General features: G+C 51.8%; 2 protein-coding genes across 7 annotated transcripts; one reads left to right on the forward strand and one right to left on the reverse strand.

Annotated features, from left to right (window-relative positions):
- Positions 1 to 215: 215 nt before the first annotated feature.
- On the reverse strand, positions 216 to 10634 carry ZNF76 (zinc finger protein 76). Of its 6 annotated transcripts, XR_003261026.2 has the most exons (16): positions 10501 to 10634; positions 9478 to 9657; positions 8716 to 8796; positions 7445 to 7522; positions 7091 to 7293; positions 6185 to 6262; positions 5659 to 5772; positions 5158 to 5233; positions 4679 to 4804; positions 4124 to 4303; positions 3604 to 3837; positions 3055 to 3200; positions 2037 to 2189; positions 1815 to 1928; positions 986 to 1202; positions 216 to 850 (listed from the first exon to the last, which is right to left on the reverse strand). XR_003261026.2 is itself a non-coding variant. In XM_026111798.2 (15 exons), the coding sequence occupies exons 2-15, from the start codon at positions 9548 to 9550 to the stop codon at positions 1098 to 1100; spliced, it is 1761 nt and encodes a 586-aa protein (XP_025967583.2). In that variant the 5' UTR covers positions 9551 to 9657; positions 10501 to 10634; the 3' UTR covers positions 216 to 1097. The 6 variants fall into 6 exon arrangements, 4 of the variants coding, with proteins under 4 accessions (XP_025967583.2, XP_025967580.2, XP_025967582.2 ...); XR_010385290.1 differs by having other exon boundaries at positions 922 to 1928; XM_026111798.2 differs by having other exon boundaries at positions 216 to 1202.
- An 865-nt stretch (positions 10635 to 11499) lies between these two features.
- Positions 11500 to 15556, forward strand: RPL10A (ribosomal protein L10a). Its single transcript, XM_026111800.2, has 6 exons — positions 11500 to 11628; positions 11842 to 11916; positions 12028 to 12108; positions 12472 to 12620; positions 13587 to 13759; positions 15354 to 15556. The coding sequence occupies exons 1-6, from the start codon at positions 11624 to 11626 to the stop codon at positions 15522 to 15524; spliced, it is 654 nt and encodes a 217-aa protein (XP_025967585.1). The 5' UTR covers positions 11500 to 11623; the 3' UTR covers positions 15525 to 15556.
- Positions 15557 to 16813: the final 1257 nt, after the last annotated feature.

Genomic DNA, 16813 nt, shown 5'->3' on the forward strand with positions numbered 1-16813 from the left:
CCTGAGGAAGCCAGCCTGCGTCTCCTGCCCCAGCAAGCAAAGAGGAGTTTAGGATTTTTTTATTTGCTCCCTAAACTTCCTTTATCTGTCCATCTGCAAAATAGCAGTATCCAACCCTCCCTCCCCTTCTCTGCCAGCCCCCCAGCTCCAGAGACTGAAGGAGAGAGGTTTTTGGGTTTTTTTCTTAAAAGACATTTAATTGTTTTTATTTCAACTCAGCATTTACATCCAAGTCTAGCTCAGCCCCCAAGAAGTGCTGGTTGGCCACTGCGGAGGGAGCATTTTCCCCTACTCCACAGTGGTGAGTCTGCCAAGGAAGGCTGGTTGAGAGCTGAGAGGACCATGGTAAAGAGAGAGAACTGCTGCTGTGCCCAGGCGTGCGTGCAGCCAGCCTGGTGCTTGCTCAGCGTGTGCCAGGGGAAACGCTGACTTCCAGCAGGAAGTGGCTGCCACTCAAAACACTGAGCCCAGAACAGTCTGGGCTCGCGCTGACGCTTCGCTTTTTCAGGCTTTATTGCTTCTGTGCATATACTGCCCACTTGCCCCTCACACAGAGGGGCAGGCAGCTGTTGGGACCATCGCTAGAGGGAAAGGGCAGGAAGTGCCTCTTCAGAATAGATTTCGTACTCAGTGACTGCTGAAATCGCTGCAGCTCCAGGCCTACCACAGAAGACTGGGAGGTCTTGGAAGTCTTGGCCATGGAGAAGTTAATAAGAGAAGACACAACCTGCCATCTCCTTCAGACAGAGGGAGTCAGTCTCCAAGGCAAGGAGCAGGAAAGTCACCGCTCTGAGCCCAGGAAAACAGCAGAGCTCCAGCAGAAGGCAGCAGCCAAGTTTCTCAGACATCCCTGCAATCAAGAGAAGAGCCCTTCACACAGAGTCACTTCGGTAGCCCAACGCTGCCCGCACCTGCTCTCACCACCCGCGTGGTGTATACGCTGCATGCAGTCAGCTGGACTCAGACTCCTTCCTCGTTCATGTACCGCGTGTCTCTGTCTTCTGCGCGCCAGCTGGCCCAGCTCCTGCAGATCCCAACGCCTCGTGGACAACAGGCTCGGGCTGCCTGCTCTCCCTGCCCAGGAGGCTCTGCAGGTCTCAGCACCCATTCTCAGACACGGCTGCATCAAGTGTTACGGGTTCACGCTGGATCGCTGCTGCTGCCATGCTTATGGCTTCCTCCAGGCTCTGCTGCTCTTCCAACTAAGGGAGGAAAGACAGAGATAACGCTGCCCTCCCCAAAGGTGGGCTCGGTGGGCCTGGTGTCTCTCAGGGCAGCAGGACAGAGGTGCAAGGAAGCTGAAGTGGGTGACACAGGTGTGAAGCACAGGGGCAAAACAGGGAGACACTGTGGCGATGGGGACAGGCTGCTTACAAATGAGCATTGTGCAAATACGAGGGGCTGCTCGTGCAGGCAAGGCAGACAGCTGAGAACACCGGTGGTTGAGGACGGGATCGCATACGTGGTGCCGATGTGACACAACTGGGTCAGTTGTTCAAGAAAGTGTTGTGGGGTACCACTGAGCTGGTGCCTGCTCTGCTGTTCCCTGCACTTTCAGCTCTGTCCCAGCAGCACACAGGTCCCTAGGAGCCCTCCCCGAGCTCTCTGTTCCACAGTCCTATCCCTACATGTCCCTGCCCTCCTCAATGCCCAGGACATCTGGGAGTTAAGGAGGAAGCATCCCGGAACAGAGCAGATACTGCAAAGCAAGAGGTACGTGCTGAAGCGAGTGGGTGGACAGGGATGCACGGGAGGGGAGGAAGGGGAACATGGCAGGAACAGTGCTCAGGCCTGCTCAGGGTGCTGCATGGTACCTGCACTGCAATGTGGGTGCCATTGGCAGTAGCCAGCAATGCCACCTGCTGATGACGGGGGGATGTGATGGCTGATTCCTCAGACATGACTGCCCCAGAAGTGACTACTGTAACCTGGGAAAAGTTAAGATAGAAACAATCAGGTTTTAAAAGAAAATGCGATTCCCTTTTGGCAGGACATTTCTCTGCGTGGAAGAGGGAAGGCCCCACATTTGCCCGTACCGGCTGGCTCTCAGTGCCATCAGTGTTGATCATAGTCATGGTGTGTGAGCCATCACCTGTGAGCTCTTCCTCAGGCACTGCAAGGGCACTGCTCTGCGTCACCATGCCGATTGCACTGCCCAGGGCCTGCAGGTCTTCCTGGGATAGACTGACCTGAGTGGGAGAAAAGGGGATACTTTCAGCCAGAACAGCTTTTCAGGAAGCGTTAAGTAATTCCTGAGTTTAGCAACACAAATGTCTCAGTAAGGAAGAAATGTTCTTTCTCTGCACGCAAGACCTAGGGCACGGAGAACTCAAAGGACTTGCCCAGGGTGACAGAGAGGATGAGTGGAGAACCCACAAACCTCAAGTCTCTGGCTCTAACTCTTTGACCATACCTCCCCTTCCCATTTATCATCTAAGCTCTCAAGTGACAGCTTGTGTATCGCTGCAGCAGGCAGCACCTCGGACTAAGAGGAAACTGTAGAGTTATTATTTTCCTTTGCCCTATGCCACAGAAGGAAATTTTCCCAATCAGCACATGAGCTGCTGGTAGAGGGAAGTACAGCACAAGAACAAGGCTGCTGTTTACACGCTAGGAAAACAATCTCCAAATCCAGCCTGTGTCAGCAGAGATTGGGAGCCATCTTTTGACAGCACTCCAGGAGGCCAGGGCTGGCAACGCCGCACACCAGCCTGGACAGAGGCCTGCGAGACCTCGTCCGCAGGCTCACCGGAAAGTGAGCCGGGGACCAGAGGCCCGTGTTCTCTACCCTCCGCATCGAGGCTGTAGCGCTCGGGTAAGGCTGTAAGGAGGGAGCCCTCATAACAGACAGGGCCCACGAATCTCTGGGGTCTGCTTCACACTGAAAAGAGCCCCAAAGAGAACAGCAAGGTGAGGCCCAGCCCTCGTGGGACACCCTGTTTAGGAGCATCAGGAAGCACTCAGGGGACTGCAGAATGCAGGCTGGGTAAAAGGCAGAGTCTCCCTCGGATCCCTTCTCCCTCCCCTCGCACTGGAGGCTGTTAGCGTCCATACCTGCTGCGTCCCATCCTGAGAGATAAGCGAGACCTGCGTAGGCATACCATCATCATCTTCCTCTTCATCCTCATCTTCCTCCATCTCTGACAGGAAAGTAATATGCTGGCTCTTCAGCGGGGAGCCTCTCTCAGCAGCAGCAGCAGCTGAGTCAGAGAAGGGGAAGAGCAAAGGGGATGAAAGAGAAGCACTGATCAGAGCATGAACGCACGCATGCGACCCTGGGACCTGCCTGTTCCCTGAAGGGCCAACACAAGAGAAGAGTGCGTGATCACGGTGACAACACCCCCATGTTGATCTGGGAGCAAGGATCTTTACCTCTCCCCGTACTACAGAATGGAAAGCAATCTGCTCCCACCCCATGACATACAAACAGGACCATAGGGAGCCCTTTACTCTTGGGTGCAACACAGATCCAGGCTTGATGGGGGAGACAGGAGGCCATAGCACAGGCCCAGGTCTGAGCTGTGGGCTCTCGCTGTTCTCTCTCTGCTTTGCCACAGGGTCTGATCCAGGCCTGCTGCAGGTGACGGGGAGGTGGCTGCTCACCCTCCAGCTGCTGCTGTTCGTAGAGGGCCTGTTCGCTCTCCTCCGTGGCCTCCAGCTCGCCGTGGCTGCTGCGCTTGTGCATGGCCAGCGTGGAGGTCTGGCGGTAGGTCTTCCCACAGCTGTTGCAGGTGTACGGCTTGCAGTGCGTGTGGACCACGTGGTGCTTGTAGAGGCTGGAGTACTCCGTGAAGCGCTTTCCACAGCCCGGCACAGTGCACATGTACGGCTTCTCTCCTATGGCAGAGGCCACAGTGACTTTCCATGCTCTACCACCCTCACCACACCTGGGAAGGGATTCCCCACCAACAGAGAATAGCTAGAGACAGAGCACAGGCAAAGCACCATCATCAGCCCAATAAGGCAACTCCCATTTCCTTTAACTCCCCCCAAATCTACACCAACAAAGCATTGCCTGGAAATGGTCATTTCAGTCCCATAGATTTGCCTGATACCACACACCATCCGTGCTGCCAGCTGGCTGGGGAAGAGGCATCTGTGTTTTACCCTCTCCTCCTCTTACCTGTGTGGATTCTCATGTGGTTCTTGTAATTGGTGGCACTGGTGAAGCCCCTTCCACAGTTGGGCTCCGGACACATGTAAGGCCGCTCGCCCGTGTGCGTTCGGATGTGAACCTTGCGGATGTTGGATGTGGTAAAAGAGCGGCCGCAGCCCTCAAACGGGCACTTGAAGGGACGCTCACCTGCATTGACAGAGTAACACAGAACGAGGGTCCTGCTAAAACCCAGCTACCTGGAATGCCCTGGACACTTGTGTCCCTTTACTCCTCCACAAGTGTTACACTAATGAGACCTCAGTTCAGTTCTCGCTGCTGTGAATGTCATGTGCTGACACATTTCCTCTAGCAAACAAATTGCGATCCCTACTCTTTTGCTCTGCTGTTGGTAAGAGTCAAGAATCCCTAGTTCTATCATACTTCTGTCTGAAAATTACTTCAGTTCTACCTTGCTTCATCCAAGATATCAAAAGACATAAGCTGGACAAAGACTGAAGCAGTACTTCACCTTGGACACCCTTTCAGTAGGCATCTAGGGGACTCGCCTCCTGTATTGCTCACCTGTATGTGTCCGGATGTGTTTCTGTAGATCCCCAGAAGTTTTGAAGGCTTTGCTACACATGTCTTCTGGACACTTGTAAGGTTTTTCACCAGTGTGTGTTCTCACATGGCTCTTGAGCCCATACCCTGGCAAGGAAAGAAACTGCACAATTAATTTTATAATGCGGAAGAAGTAACATGGCAAGCTGTGTACCACCTCTCAGTCTACAAACTTCCAAATGTCTGACCTGCATCTAGGAACCTGAATGGGATGGAATATCCAAATAGCCTCACAACACCACTGAGAATTCATCTTCTTCCCCTAACTCGTTTTGTCTGTTCTTAATCAATCAAGACCCAGCAATTTCATATGCTGCAATTCATTCTCAGAAGTTTTTAAAAGCTATGCTTATTGTGCTCTGCTGGAGAGAAGCCAGGGCTGATCCTCTCAAGAGTAGTTTGGACTGGGCAGAACAGAACTTTTGCAAAAATACTGTTACCTGTAGCAAATGCTTTCCCACAGCTTGGGAAGTCGCATGTATATGGCCGATCACCTGTGTGAGCACGTTCATGTACCTAGAACAGAAAGAACAAGTCTTTAAAGTGAGGTCTAAGCCAAGGAGGGCAGGGGAAGGAAAGCAGTGCAGTGAAATCTAGGTGGTGGAGAGAATCTGAAGCGCTCTGCTGGCTTTCACCATGGCAAACACATCTGGATCTCTCGTGGGTCAAAGTGTCTTCTCACTGACATAGTCCCATTAGCCTTTTCTCCCACTAAAAATAAAATGCTTTCCCCTTGTTCTTCAAGGTTGAAAGCATCTCCCTAAAGACCCCAGAGAGAAATTCACTTTAGAGCAATGTGCTAGTGCCACAGGGTGCCTTGACCTTTTCCCTGTGGGAACCCAAGCATGCAGTTCTCAGCCCTTTGTACAGCAAGTGTTCTGAGCTGGCAACGTAACACGGGGACATACCCAGTCTGCGTGACTGCACATTAGCTGCTTTACCTTTAAATGGTGGGCTGTGGTATAGAGACGGCCACAGCCTTTGTACCCACAACGGAAAGCTCTACTGCCAACCTGCTGCCCCTTCTCGTTGCTGTGCGCTTCTTCTTGCAAATCCTGCCAAGAGACATGTGGGACCTAATTCAGTGAGCCACCACAGCAGACTTTGCAAAGCCTACATGAATCATTTCCCTCCTTGCCACACACACACACGTGCACACCTTCAGATATCCTCACAAAAATGTATTCCTACAAACGCAGGTTGTACACACGTGATGCAGTCCAGGTGACAGAGCAGGCACCCGGGAACCAGAACTTCCCAGTCCCATCTCTAAGCTCACTGGGTATTCTCAGACACATAACCCACATCTCCATGCTTCACCTAGCTCATCTGCAAAACCTGCAGTCAATGTATTTGCTAATCTTGCAGAGGAGCCCCAAAGCTTTCTTAATTGCTAGCCTGCAAAGTGCTCTGCATCAAGAGGAGCTCAGCCTAGTCTCAGAGATGCATCAGTGAAACAATTCAGACCTGGGAAGGGACGTCACTGGAATCCTCATTCTTCATATGGCAGGTGTCTGTTACTCCCTCCTCTTCCTCGTCAGATACCTGCAAGCAAAGACATACAGCATTGTTCATGCCTCCCTGTACAGTGCAGAACAGGCGAGCAGCCCAAGCAGGAAGGCATTCACACCAGCAGAGCTGCCCTGCACTTCTCCAAAGACCTCTGGGTGGCTGGTCCTGTCACAGCAGAAAGGTCTCCATCAGCGACCTTAAAACACTGCCTGGTTGAACACTATGTTGGCACGTTCCTGGTAGCCCCTTCTCACGCAACGCTATAAGGATAGGAGAAAATAGCAGCACCCAAGACCACAGATATTCAGATGGAGTATTGCAGCGACAACACGTTAGGATTTGGAGATAACTACAGGCTCTGAGGCCTTTGTAACAGGAGGAACAAGCATCATAACTCAGCCACTCCCGACATGTAAAAGGTTGGTCTTGATTTGTCACCTGAATCATTCGTGGAAGAGAGTATCATAACCAGGTGATGTTATGAGGAATGTAGGCAAACAGAAAGAAACACTTACAAGGAGAAGCATATAAAGCAAGCAAAGAAAGTCCAAGCTGTATCAGAACAGCTCTCTGCTCTTCCCAGAGCTGTGCCTGAAGTAGCTTAAGGGTAAAACTCTGCCAGAACTAGCTAGGAAGTCCAGCAGGAGCCTGCTGTTTTCAGGTCCTTAACTGTCAGCAACCTATCAGTGGTAGCACTCGCACAGGACCCACGTCCAGTTTCTCTTCTCAGAGTTGGCATTGCTGAGAAACACACACACAAGTGCTAACAAGGGAGGTAACTCAAACCTCAGGCCAAATGTGGACTACTACACCAGCCCTCAGTGCTGCTGGCAGATCATGAAAGAAGCGTTGGGTCCTCACCTTGCTGGCATACTGCTTCAATGCATTAATGGTCTCAGCATCAAAGGCATCATCTTCCTCCTCTCCAGCCAACTCCTCTAGCCCAGATTCTGCCTGCACTGCCAGGATGGTGCTGCCAGGTGGCACAATGACAGGACGATGTATGTAGGCAGTGGAGCCGTCCTCCAGCTGGACCGCCTCGAAGGTGCTGGAGTTGTAACTCTCTACGAGGGCAAGCAACAAAGCCAAATATAAAAGAGCTGATGAGCGTCAGCCGCTGTTCATCTCCCCAGGCTACCTACAGCCTTAGAAATTCATAACGCTTCAGGAACTTATATTCCAGATGCTAAGGAAAGGATGGGGAATGCTTTTTACCTTTAGGTGTGTTGTGTATGTACGCCATACTGCCATCTTCCAACACCACTGGCTGTCCATCTTCAAAAGCTACAGACTCTAAAATAAAAGAAAATTCACAAACCTTATTGGAAGACTTGGATGGGTTAGAAGGGATACTACTTTAGCTGCTGAACACTACTGTATTCACTCCCACAGAAGAGCACACACAAAGCCCGCTTGCTTGCATGGAAAGTCTGCCACAATTATAGGCTGTAAGATACCATCTGAGCCCCTTGGTCATGAATTATGAGGTTTTTAAGGCTTCATGCACAACCTGATGGCATTTCTTTAGCTGTTTGGGGTAATGCAGTAACCTGTAATGCTGTATCTCACCAATTCCAAAATGCCAGGTTACATCCCAGACAAGATGGAAAGCTCCGGCACAGTGGTTTGTAAAGGAGAACACACACATCCCATGGCAGAGGGAGCAGGGTGAGAAAGAAGACTCTTGGCAGGTTTGGAGTAGAGAAGAAGATGAAGGGAGGAAAGGAGCACAGCCAGGCACACAAGGTGGGTTTCAAACAAGCTTCTGAGAACAGAAAAGGGAAGTGCCACACAAGGAGCTTGAGAGAGGGAGGGGAGGATGGCCCAGAGCAACAGACTTCTACCCGCCCTTTTACAACAGCCCATCATGGCTGGGGAGGATTCCTCCAAGGCACATGAAATGAACTCCCATCACCCCTCATTTCACATCACCTCATTTCAGAGCTGATAGGCCAATGACCAAAATGACAGGGCTTCCAACAACCTTCCCGCTCCAGCATCCTCCCCCCAAAAACTAATCTAGGGGTAATATATATCTTACAGTTCAGAGGAAGTTTCTGTCCAGCTGCTCTCAGATCAAACAAACTTTGCTTGGGTTCTGTATGATTAACACATGTACACAGAGAGCGTATGCAAAAACCACACAGCCCACTGGCCTTGCTCATAGTCTTGTGATCTGTTAGATTTGCAAACTGTAAGAGAGCCCACAGGCGAAACTCTTCGCATTCATAACGTTTAACAAGCATTTGCTTACACCACCAGCAAATCTGACTTCTTGTCAGCTTCCCGAGGATTTCACAGGAAATCATGCTTCCTAAGTCCTTGCTCATTCAGCCTCAAAACCATGGGCAAGACCAAAACCCACACCTAAAAGGACCCCTTAAAGCTAGTGCTGAGAGAGGAGGCACAATTGCTGGGACACACAAGATTTCAGTCATACCTACAAGGTCCTTCTAGAAAGAAAAAGGTAAATTTAGGGTCTTCACCTTTCTGAACAGTCACCTGATGGATGTAAGCCGTGGTCCCATCTTCAAGTTCAATGACTTGCCCTTCAATCAGCTTTTCACCTGAAACAGTTAAGAAATACCATCAGAAGTGCTTGCAGAGTTCACAGTCTTCCTGGTCCAGCAAACCGTCCCCTTCATTGCATCTTCTCAAGGAAACCAGTCACACAGAAAGCCAGTGAAACTGTTACTTATAAGCTGTTATTTATCAAGCCTTTCCCTGAACAGTGATGGATGCACTTAACTTTCCAGAAACGTTGGAGTCTCCCTCTCTCAGGCAGGAGCATAAAGACAAAGAATCTCAGTCAGTACTTGTTTACAAGCTACTCTTCGCAGCCCCATAAGCCAATAAGCAAAAGAATGATGTGTGCTAAGCACACCAAACTCTATGCTCCTTAGTGAAATAAAACACTTTGCTTGACTTCAGGGGGAGTATCGCTTGAACAGGGTGAACTCCATTTCCCTACTTTTCCCTGAAAGAATGAGGCTCACTCCAGTTTGAGCCAAACTTTCATGTTACATTGCAACAGCTCTCCTATCTCCAAAGCTTTATTTTCAAACCAGAGGTATGTTTTCTTTTTGCTACATCACTCTTCTGTGCAAATTTAACAGATAACCGCAAGTTTCCTGTACAAAGCAACTGTACAAGATACCTGACAGCATGCCTTTGGGACACTTCCAATCGGTCCAATTTCACAGGCTCATTTGACACTTTTGGATTTCATAGCCCCCCAAAATTGTTACCTTTGACAGCCTGCTGAACGTAGGCTGTCGTCCCATCACTAAGGGTCACTGCTTGCAGGCCCAAGCTCTCCATCCTGCCCTGACGACTGCTCCTCAGACATGAATTTCACTTTACCAAGCGTGCTCTCAGAGAGTGCTGGGAGCCAGAGCAAGAGATTTGTGGAACAGTCAGTTTTAAGCCTTAAATAAAAAGAACATTGTAAATTATGTTTTCTCCCAACGTATACTCATTTGTGCATACTAAGAAAGGCTCGAACAGCATGTTATTTTAGAGACTATAAGGGATTACATTGGACAAAAGATGCACCCCTTCCCATGCCAGTGGTGTGATTTTTTAACAGGCAAGGCTAACAACCTATCCTGCAGACAAACTGAAGAGAAAGCTTATCGAACAAGTGCACTTTTTCTAGAGATAGTGTAAATACCACACTTAACACCTCCTTGCCCCTCAAATGATGCGCAAGGAAGGTTTCCAAGTACTTTAAAGCCTCAACCTACAGGGTGAGGGTGTCCTGTGCTGCAAGAGAGGTGCCCCTGGGAGCACCTGCGCTCTCCCCTCGCTTCCCTAATTCCCAGCCTTCTGGAGAAGGATTTCTGGCCGGGGCAGATGATCTCACACCCAGCCCGCGGCAAGGGCACGTTGCTAAACGCCACTCTGCTGATAAATTATCTCCCGCTGCAGCTGCCGGGGACTCTTTGTCAGTCATCTCCGAGATAACCCCGTATTTTATCACTTTTATTTCCAGGAACAAGCCCGCCGCCGCAGCCCCCCGGGGCCGCGCTCCCCGCCCCCCGCCTCATGACATGGCGGCCGCTGCGCCCCGAGGGCGCCAGACGCCACGACGAGCCCCGAGGGCAGCGGCGGGACAGGCCCGGCGTCCTCAGGGCGGCGGGGGGCACTGAACCCCCCCACCAGCTTTCCCCTCCATGACGCGGCCAGGGAAGGCAGCAGCAGCCCGGCAGCCCCTCGGCCGCCATCTCCCACCACGTCCCCTCAGGCCTCCCCCCACCACTGGCACCGACCTGAGGAAACCCGACGGGGCCGAGTCCGCCGCCTGACCGCCATGCACCGGGGCGCAGCCCCTGCGCGCACCGCCCCGCAACCTGCATAGCAGCAGCGCTGCCCGCTGCGTTTCCGCCATCAGCCAATCCAGCATGCAGGTTCCGGGGCCTCCGAGGGCCCGCCCCCCCGGGACGCGGCGCCTGGGCCCGTGTAGGGCGAGAAAGCCGCTGAGCGGCCAGGGCGCATGCGCGGCCCTTCCCCGCATGCGCCTTGCGCGCACTGACGCCGCCAGGCTGAGCTTGCCCGCAGAGGCCTTGCTATTGCCCAGCGAGGGGAAATCACGGGCCTGGGCGCCCCATTGGCAACGGCGGTGCCTCTAAAAGCAGCGGAGAAGGAGGAATAGCGTTAAATAAACTCCTCACTGGCATAACTGCTGCCTTCCCTGCTGCATGGGTCCCTGGTCACACCTGCCTGTTTGCAGAAAGCCAACAACCAGGCTACTTCCGTGTTTAAGCGTGATCATGGCTGCTTTACTGGTCCCTGAGGGAAAAACCTGGCTCACCAAGAAGACATTGCGCTCATGGGCTGAACGCGAGGCCTTTTGAGATCTCCTCAAGAGCTGCTCCCACCGGGGCTGCGTTCAGGCAGTCGGCATGCTGCAGAGGGCAGCTCAAAGGCCTCCTAAAACTCAGGCTCTGATGATGCCGATTTTCACTGTGTCCCATTTCCTTCCCCGGTGCTACTGAGGAGACGCAAAGGCTCATGCGCAGGTTTGGCTGTTTATCTGCAACAAAATCTCCCAGACAGCTGGAGGTTTTGCACCTTGGTTAGGATGGTGACTGCCTGAGAGACTGCTGGCAGCAAAATGAGATTCCAGGGAAATGCCAATGCCCCCTGCGCTGGCCTGTGCCATCACCGCCGCCTCCATAAGTCCTTTCACCGATGGAAGAGCCCACAGGAGGGAGAGGCGCCGCCTCCAGCCCGCGCCACGCTCAGCATGGCGCCACCGCCAGCCCGCGCCATATTCCGCCACACCCAGCATGGCACCACGCTGCGCCACGCGTCCGACTCTCGCGAGACCCCTCGCATATTTATAGCGCGCGTGGCACCACCCTGCCCTTTCGGTCCCGGCGAGCCGCCGCCATGAGGTAGGTGTAGCGGCCGCGCTGCGCCATCCGCCGCCATCCGCGCCCGGCGGAGCGGCTGGGGCGATCGGCAGGGCCCGGGCAGCGGGGGAAGCCGCCATCGGGGCCTTATCCCCCCCGCCGCGGCCTGCAGGCGCCCGATGGGCCGGGGAAGGCCTGAGGCGGCCCTGCCGCAACCCGCGGTGCCTGAGCCCGGCTTGTCTTTGCCCCCCGCAGCAGCAAAGTCTCCCGCGACACCCTGTACGAGGCGGTGAAGGAGGTGCTGCAAGGCAGCAAGACCAAGCGGCGCAAGTAAGAGCCCTGCCCCGCGGGAAGCACTGCCTGCGCCTCGGTGCTTGGCCGCGGTCCTGCTCCCAGCCGGCCGGGCCCTCACGGGAGCGGCTTTTCTCTCCCCTCCCGCAGGTTTGTGGAGACTGTGGAGCTGCAGATCAGCCTGAAGAACTATGACCCGCAGAAAGACAAGCGTTTCTCCGGCACCGTCAGGTTCGGCATCCTCTAGCTCCCACCCAGCCTTCGGCCTGTGCCCCTCTGCCACTGGGCCCTGCCGAGTGGTGGGGCAGCTGCTTGGCCCCGCAGCGGGAGGGCGCAGTGCTGAACCGCCCGGGTAGTTCAGACCACCCCTCCTGAGCGGGTGTGGCTGGACGGACCCCTACCCTGGGTCTTAAAACATGAGGGGAGGTGTGGGAAGGCCGCTGTGCTGACCCCACCGACCTGCTGGAGAAGGCAGGTTAGAAGCTGTGGAGGAAGATTCCCAGGCACTGTGGTAAGGTCCCTCTGTGACAGCTCCCTCAGAGGCATGCGTGGCACTGGCGGTTCGGAGTAATGCAGACCTTCTCCCATTCGCAGGCTGAAGTCGACTCCACGGCCCAAATTCTCAGTCTGCCTGCTGGGGGACCAGCAGCACTGTGATGAGGCCAAAGCAGTTGACATTCCTCACATGGACATAGAGGCTCTGAAGAAACTCAACAAAAACAAGAAGCTGGTGAAGAAACTGGGTGAGTGGGGCTGTGAAGTGGGTTCTTGGAATGTGCTGGCTAACTTGAGGGGGAGGAGAACTGAGTAAGCAGTACAGTTGTTCCCCATACTCAGATTTCCACATCATGGTTTACTGCAAGAAAAAGAAAACCAACCATAGCCTTAAGTATCAGAATCTGCATAGAAACTACCCAAAAGAGCTAACAGCCTTGTTTAAAAGGTCTGACAGAGCTGACTGACAGGTCAACACCTCAGGGATGCAGGGAATATTGATTGCCCTTTTGAGGAAGAAGGGATAAAGGAAAACTGCTCCTTTCTTCCTGGAAGTTTCACCCTTAGATGTTCTTTATTCTTCTGATCAGAGTCAGAGCACAGCAAAGGCCAAATAAAAGTAGAAGAAAACTTCAGTTTTATTTAGTCCTGCAGTACTTAGGTGAACACGGTGGAATTTGCTTATTTTCACTTGGTAGTAGATAAAAATCATTCCCTCCCTGCACAGTAAGTCATTTTGATACACACCTCATGCAGATAAGAAAAGCTTCCCACTGAATCCAGGATTAGTCATGGAGCCATAAGTGTTTATGAAGTACACCAATTTGGCATAGGATGCTGCTGCTCTAAGCTAAACCATTCTCAAAGATACAGTGTTACCTATTCACACACACAGAGAAAATGCTACAACGCTCTTGGTAGAGCTGAGCTTTAACCATAGTTCAGCAAATACTAACTTCAGGGAAATAAAGTACATTCAGTAAGTGCACAGGATTGCTGGCAGGGTGCGAAGCTTGGTCCTGGCAGGCCTGGCTGGTGTGACAGAAGTCATCTCTAATATAGTGTTAAGAAAGACAGCTTAGACTCGGGCAGCATTCTGGCAGTGTGTGAAGGTGTGTGTTGAGGGAAATGGAGCAGTGCAGTTTCAGTTGAGCTGAGAGGCCAAGCTCTGTGCAAGAGTTCAAGCACTTACCTACATCCTTCTCTCCTTGCAGCTAAGAAGTATGATGCCTTCCTGGCTTCAGAGTCCTTGATCAAGCAGATTCCTCGGATCCTGGGTCCAGGTCTGAACAAAGCAGGGAAATTCCCTTCTCTCCTCACTCACAATGAAAACCTGGTGGCCAAGGTTGATGAGGTCAAATCTACCATCAAATTTCAGATGAAGAAGGTAAAGAACACAGGACTTTGAGTCTTCAGAGCAGCTACGTTCCCCCCCCGCCGTGGCAGATTGTCACTTGTAGATGGTTGCGTTCTCTGGTCCGGACTGTAGGTGTCCCTGCAGTTTCTTCCTAAAACAGCTCCCATGAGAAGTACCAGTGCTCTTCTGTGCTGCAAAGGGACACAGTAACCAGAGCATCCAGCTGCTAACTGGAAAGTAATTTATCTGCATTTGAAAGATCTTGGAGCAAATAATTAGGCGAGAGTCTTGATGTTCCAGTGCTGAGCACAATCGGTCATAATTAACACTTCTCTCAGTAAGTGGGTGACACTTGCAGGGTGGGGCCTCCTAGCCAGACAGGCCCCAGTGGGCTTGTGCACACAGCAGTGCTTTGTCAGAGACAAGTTTGGGACTTGACTCTGCAAGTGAACTTTGTAGCAGCTCCATAGATAGCTGCTCTTACTGTCAAGAGATGTCAAAGAGAGCCAACTCCCTAAAACCAAAATAATCCTGTTCAGGCATTTTAATCTGGCAGTGGTCTGAATGTGGCTCGGGGGTATTACTCAGAATTAACAGCTCTGCCAGCTGAGGTGCATCCTTGGACTCCAGCTGATCTAGGCCTGAGGGCACAACAACTGGAAGGGCACAGCAAATGTGATAGTTTGCAAATGCTTCAGCATTTTAAGCAACTGAGCTAATGATGTTCTAACACTTCTCTTGTCAGCTCACTCATAAATCCTTTTGTTTTCAGCCTGTGGGGAACATTGCCTTACAAGCTGCTTCACAGAGCTGGCAGGCAGAGGCTTAGCCTCTGTGTGTGTTATGCACAGAAATAAAGGGCTGGTGGCTAGTGCCAAAATGAAAAGTGAAGTTGGTGCCATGCTTAGCAGTTAAGCTTGGAGCGAATAGCCTGTACTGCATTGGGTTAGCAGTTTGCAGGGCACATGCCAGCGCTGCCTAATGAATAGGGCATGGGAGCAGTGTTAAACCAGAGGTCTGTTCAGCAGTGTTAGACATCCCGCCTGCAGCTTAGTTTTCCTGTTTGGGAGGCATGATGCTTGCTGCCTTCTGCAAGTCACCTTTGCACTCTGAGGAAGCCAGACCTGTGCAAGCTGATGCTCAAAGATGCTACTGTGCGTGTTCACAGGAACCACATGGCAAATGTGATGAGCACTTTAGAAACATGGATCCATTGATAAGCTGGGGAAGGCATGTGAAGCTGACAGAACATGAGGTTAAGATCCGGAATGTTTGAATTTCCAGTTCTTCTAGTATGAGAGCTATGACATGCAAAAATAAGTTATTTAAGAGATTCTGCACTAGCTCTAATAGGGTATAGAGGGATTTGAAGCTGTAAGGATTATATTCCTTCAAGACTTGAGAACTCTAGCCTAAAGAAGTTCTACTGATGTTAAACTTGCATGTTTAGCCTGTGGATACTTGTGCAAAAACTACTACTAGGTTGTCTTTAACACTACAGTGGTTATGCTTTTAGTTTAGTTCTGCATTTGCTTTCCCAGTTTTGTCAGTCATTTCACTGTAATCTTTGGTTTCCCTGAAAAGCCTCTACCTGTGTGAGTGATCTCGGTGTCCTTGTCCCCAGGTGCTCTGTCTGGCAGTGGCTGTTGGTCATGTGAAGATGACAGAGGATGAACTTGTCTACAACATTCACTTGGCCATCAACTTCCTGGTGTCCTTGCTGAAAAAGAACTGGCAGAACGTGCGTGCATTGTACATCAAGAGCACCATGGGGAAGCCCCAGCGCCTGTATTAACTGGGCAGCAATAAACTTTTAAGATACCTACAGCTGTGTGTTTAGCTGTGTTTCTCCAAAGCTATTTGGGAAGGGAGGGTTATTTAAAAAGCTGCTCACTTCTTTAAAGCAGGAAAGATCTTGAATGCTGGGCTGAGGGAGATAGGGACATAAACTTAACTGAAACTTCAGACTCAGTTTGAATTAGAGCTTTTTTTGAGGAAAAAGCAACACAGGCCAGTGCAGAGAGGAAGGGGAAGCAGCCCTGTTAAATCTTCTGGAATGGGTAAAACAGGTTGTTGCCCCAGAGTTAAAGGTTTGCACTGCAAGTCTAACTGACACACCTGGGAAGCTCTCTTGCACTCTGTTGAGTGTCATGCTTTAGCCTGGGAAGCTCCTGGATCCTCTTAGCTCATCTGTAAAGGGGGGTCACTTACCTTGTATTCAGCTTGCCAGTGCACCCTCTTCTCCAACACTGCTCTGCCCTGCCCCAGGGCTCTGGCTGGTGGGGCAGTCACATTTATAGGGTGCTGCTGCTGCCCAGGCAGCAGCCACTGACTGGGGCTGGGGGATCCTGCCCAGCAGCAGCTCGTGAGGGCTTGATGGGAGTCTCCCTGCCCCAGCTGGCCCCAGTTACCTGTAGGGCTTGGAGCACAGGGAGGCTGCTGGTCAGCGAGGAGGCTGGGGTGGCTTGGAGGAGCCACTGGGGGCAATGAGGGTGTTGGAGAGGGCAGAATGGGTGTGACACCTGCAAAAGCAGGGGACAGGGAGGATCGCTAGGGCAGGGAAGTGTGGATGAGGGCATAACCGGGGAAAGAAACTGGCTGGTGGGTGTGAGGAAGGGTGACTGGCTCCCCAGCTGCTTCTGGGTGCAGCAGCTGTTATCTTAGCCCAGGGGACAGAGATGGACCCAAAGGAAAGATCATTTCTCATTACTTCCACTTCCCTCTGGGCCTGCAGAGTGAGCTAAGCTAGTCCTAGTCCAACACCAGCACTTGGTGGGGAGGACAAAGGAAGCCAAAGCTGAGCAGAAACTAAGCTAAGCGTAGGATCCATAACGTTCTCATTAAGCATAGCCTACCCCCAGTACGTTTTGGGGGTAAAAATGAGATATGTCACATCATGCTAATAAAGACAAAAAAAATACAGTGTGTAATGCCTGGTGAGCTTGTGAAAGTCTATAGGATTTAAGCTTCTGAGAGACCTATGCCCTTGAAAGGCGCTTGTCCTAGCCTCTGAAGGAGCAAAACAATGAAAATAGCTTTGGCTCCCGCTGTTAGAAACCCTTAAAATCAGTGCCAGAGCCAGTT

Source organism: Dromaius novaehollandiae, chromosome 27 (genome assembly GCF_036370855.1).
Source record: "Dromaius novaehollandiae isolate bDroNov1 chromosome 27, bDroNov1.hap1, whole genome shotgun sequence".
NCBI classification, from domain to species: Eukaryota; Metazoa; Chordata; class Aves; order Casuariiformes; family Dromaiidae; genus Dromaius; species Dromaius novaehollandiae.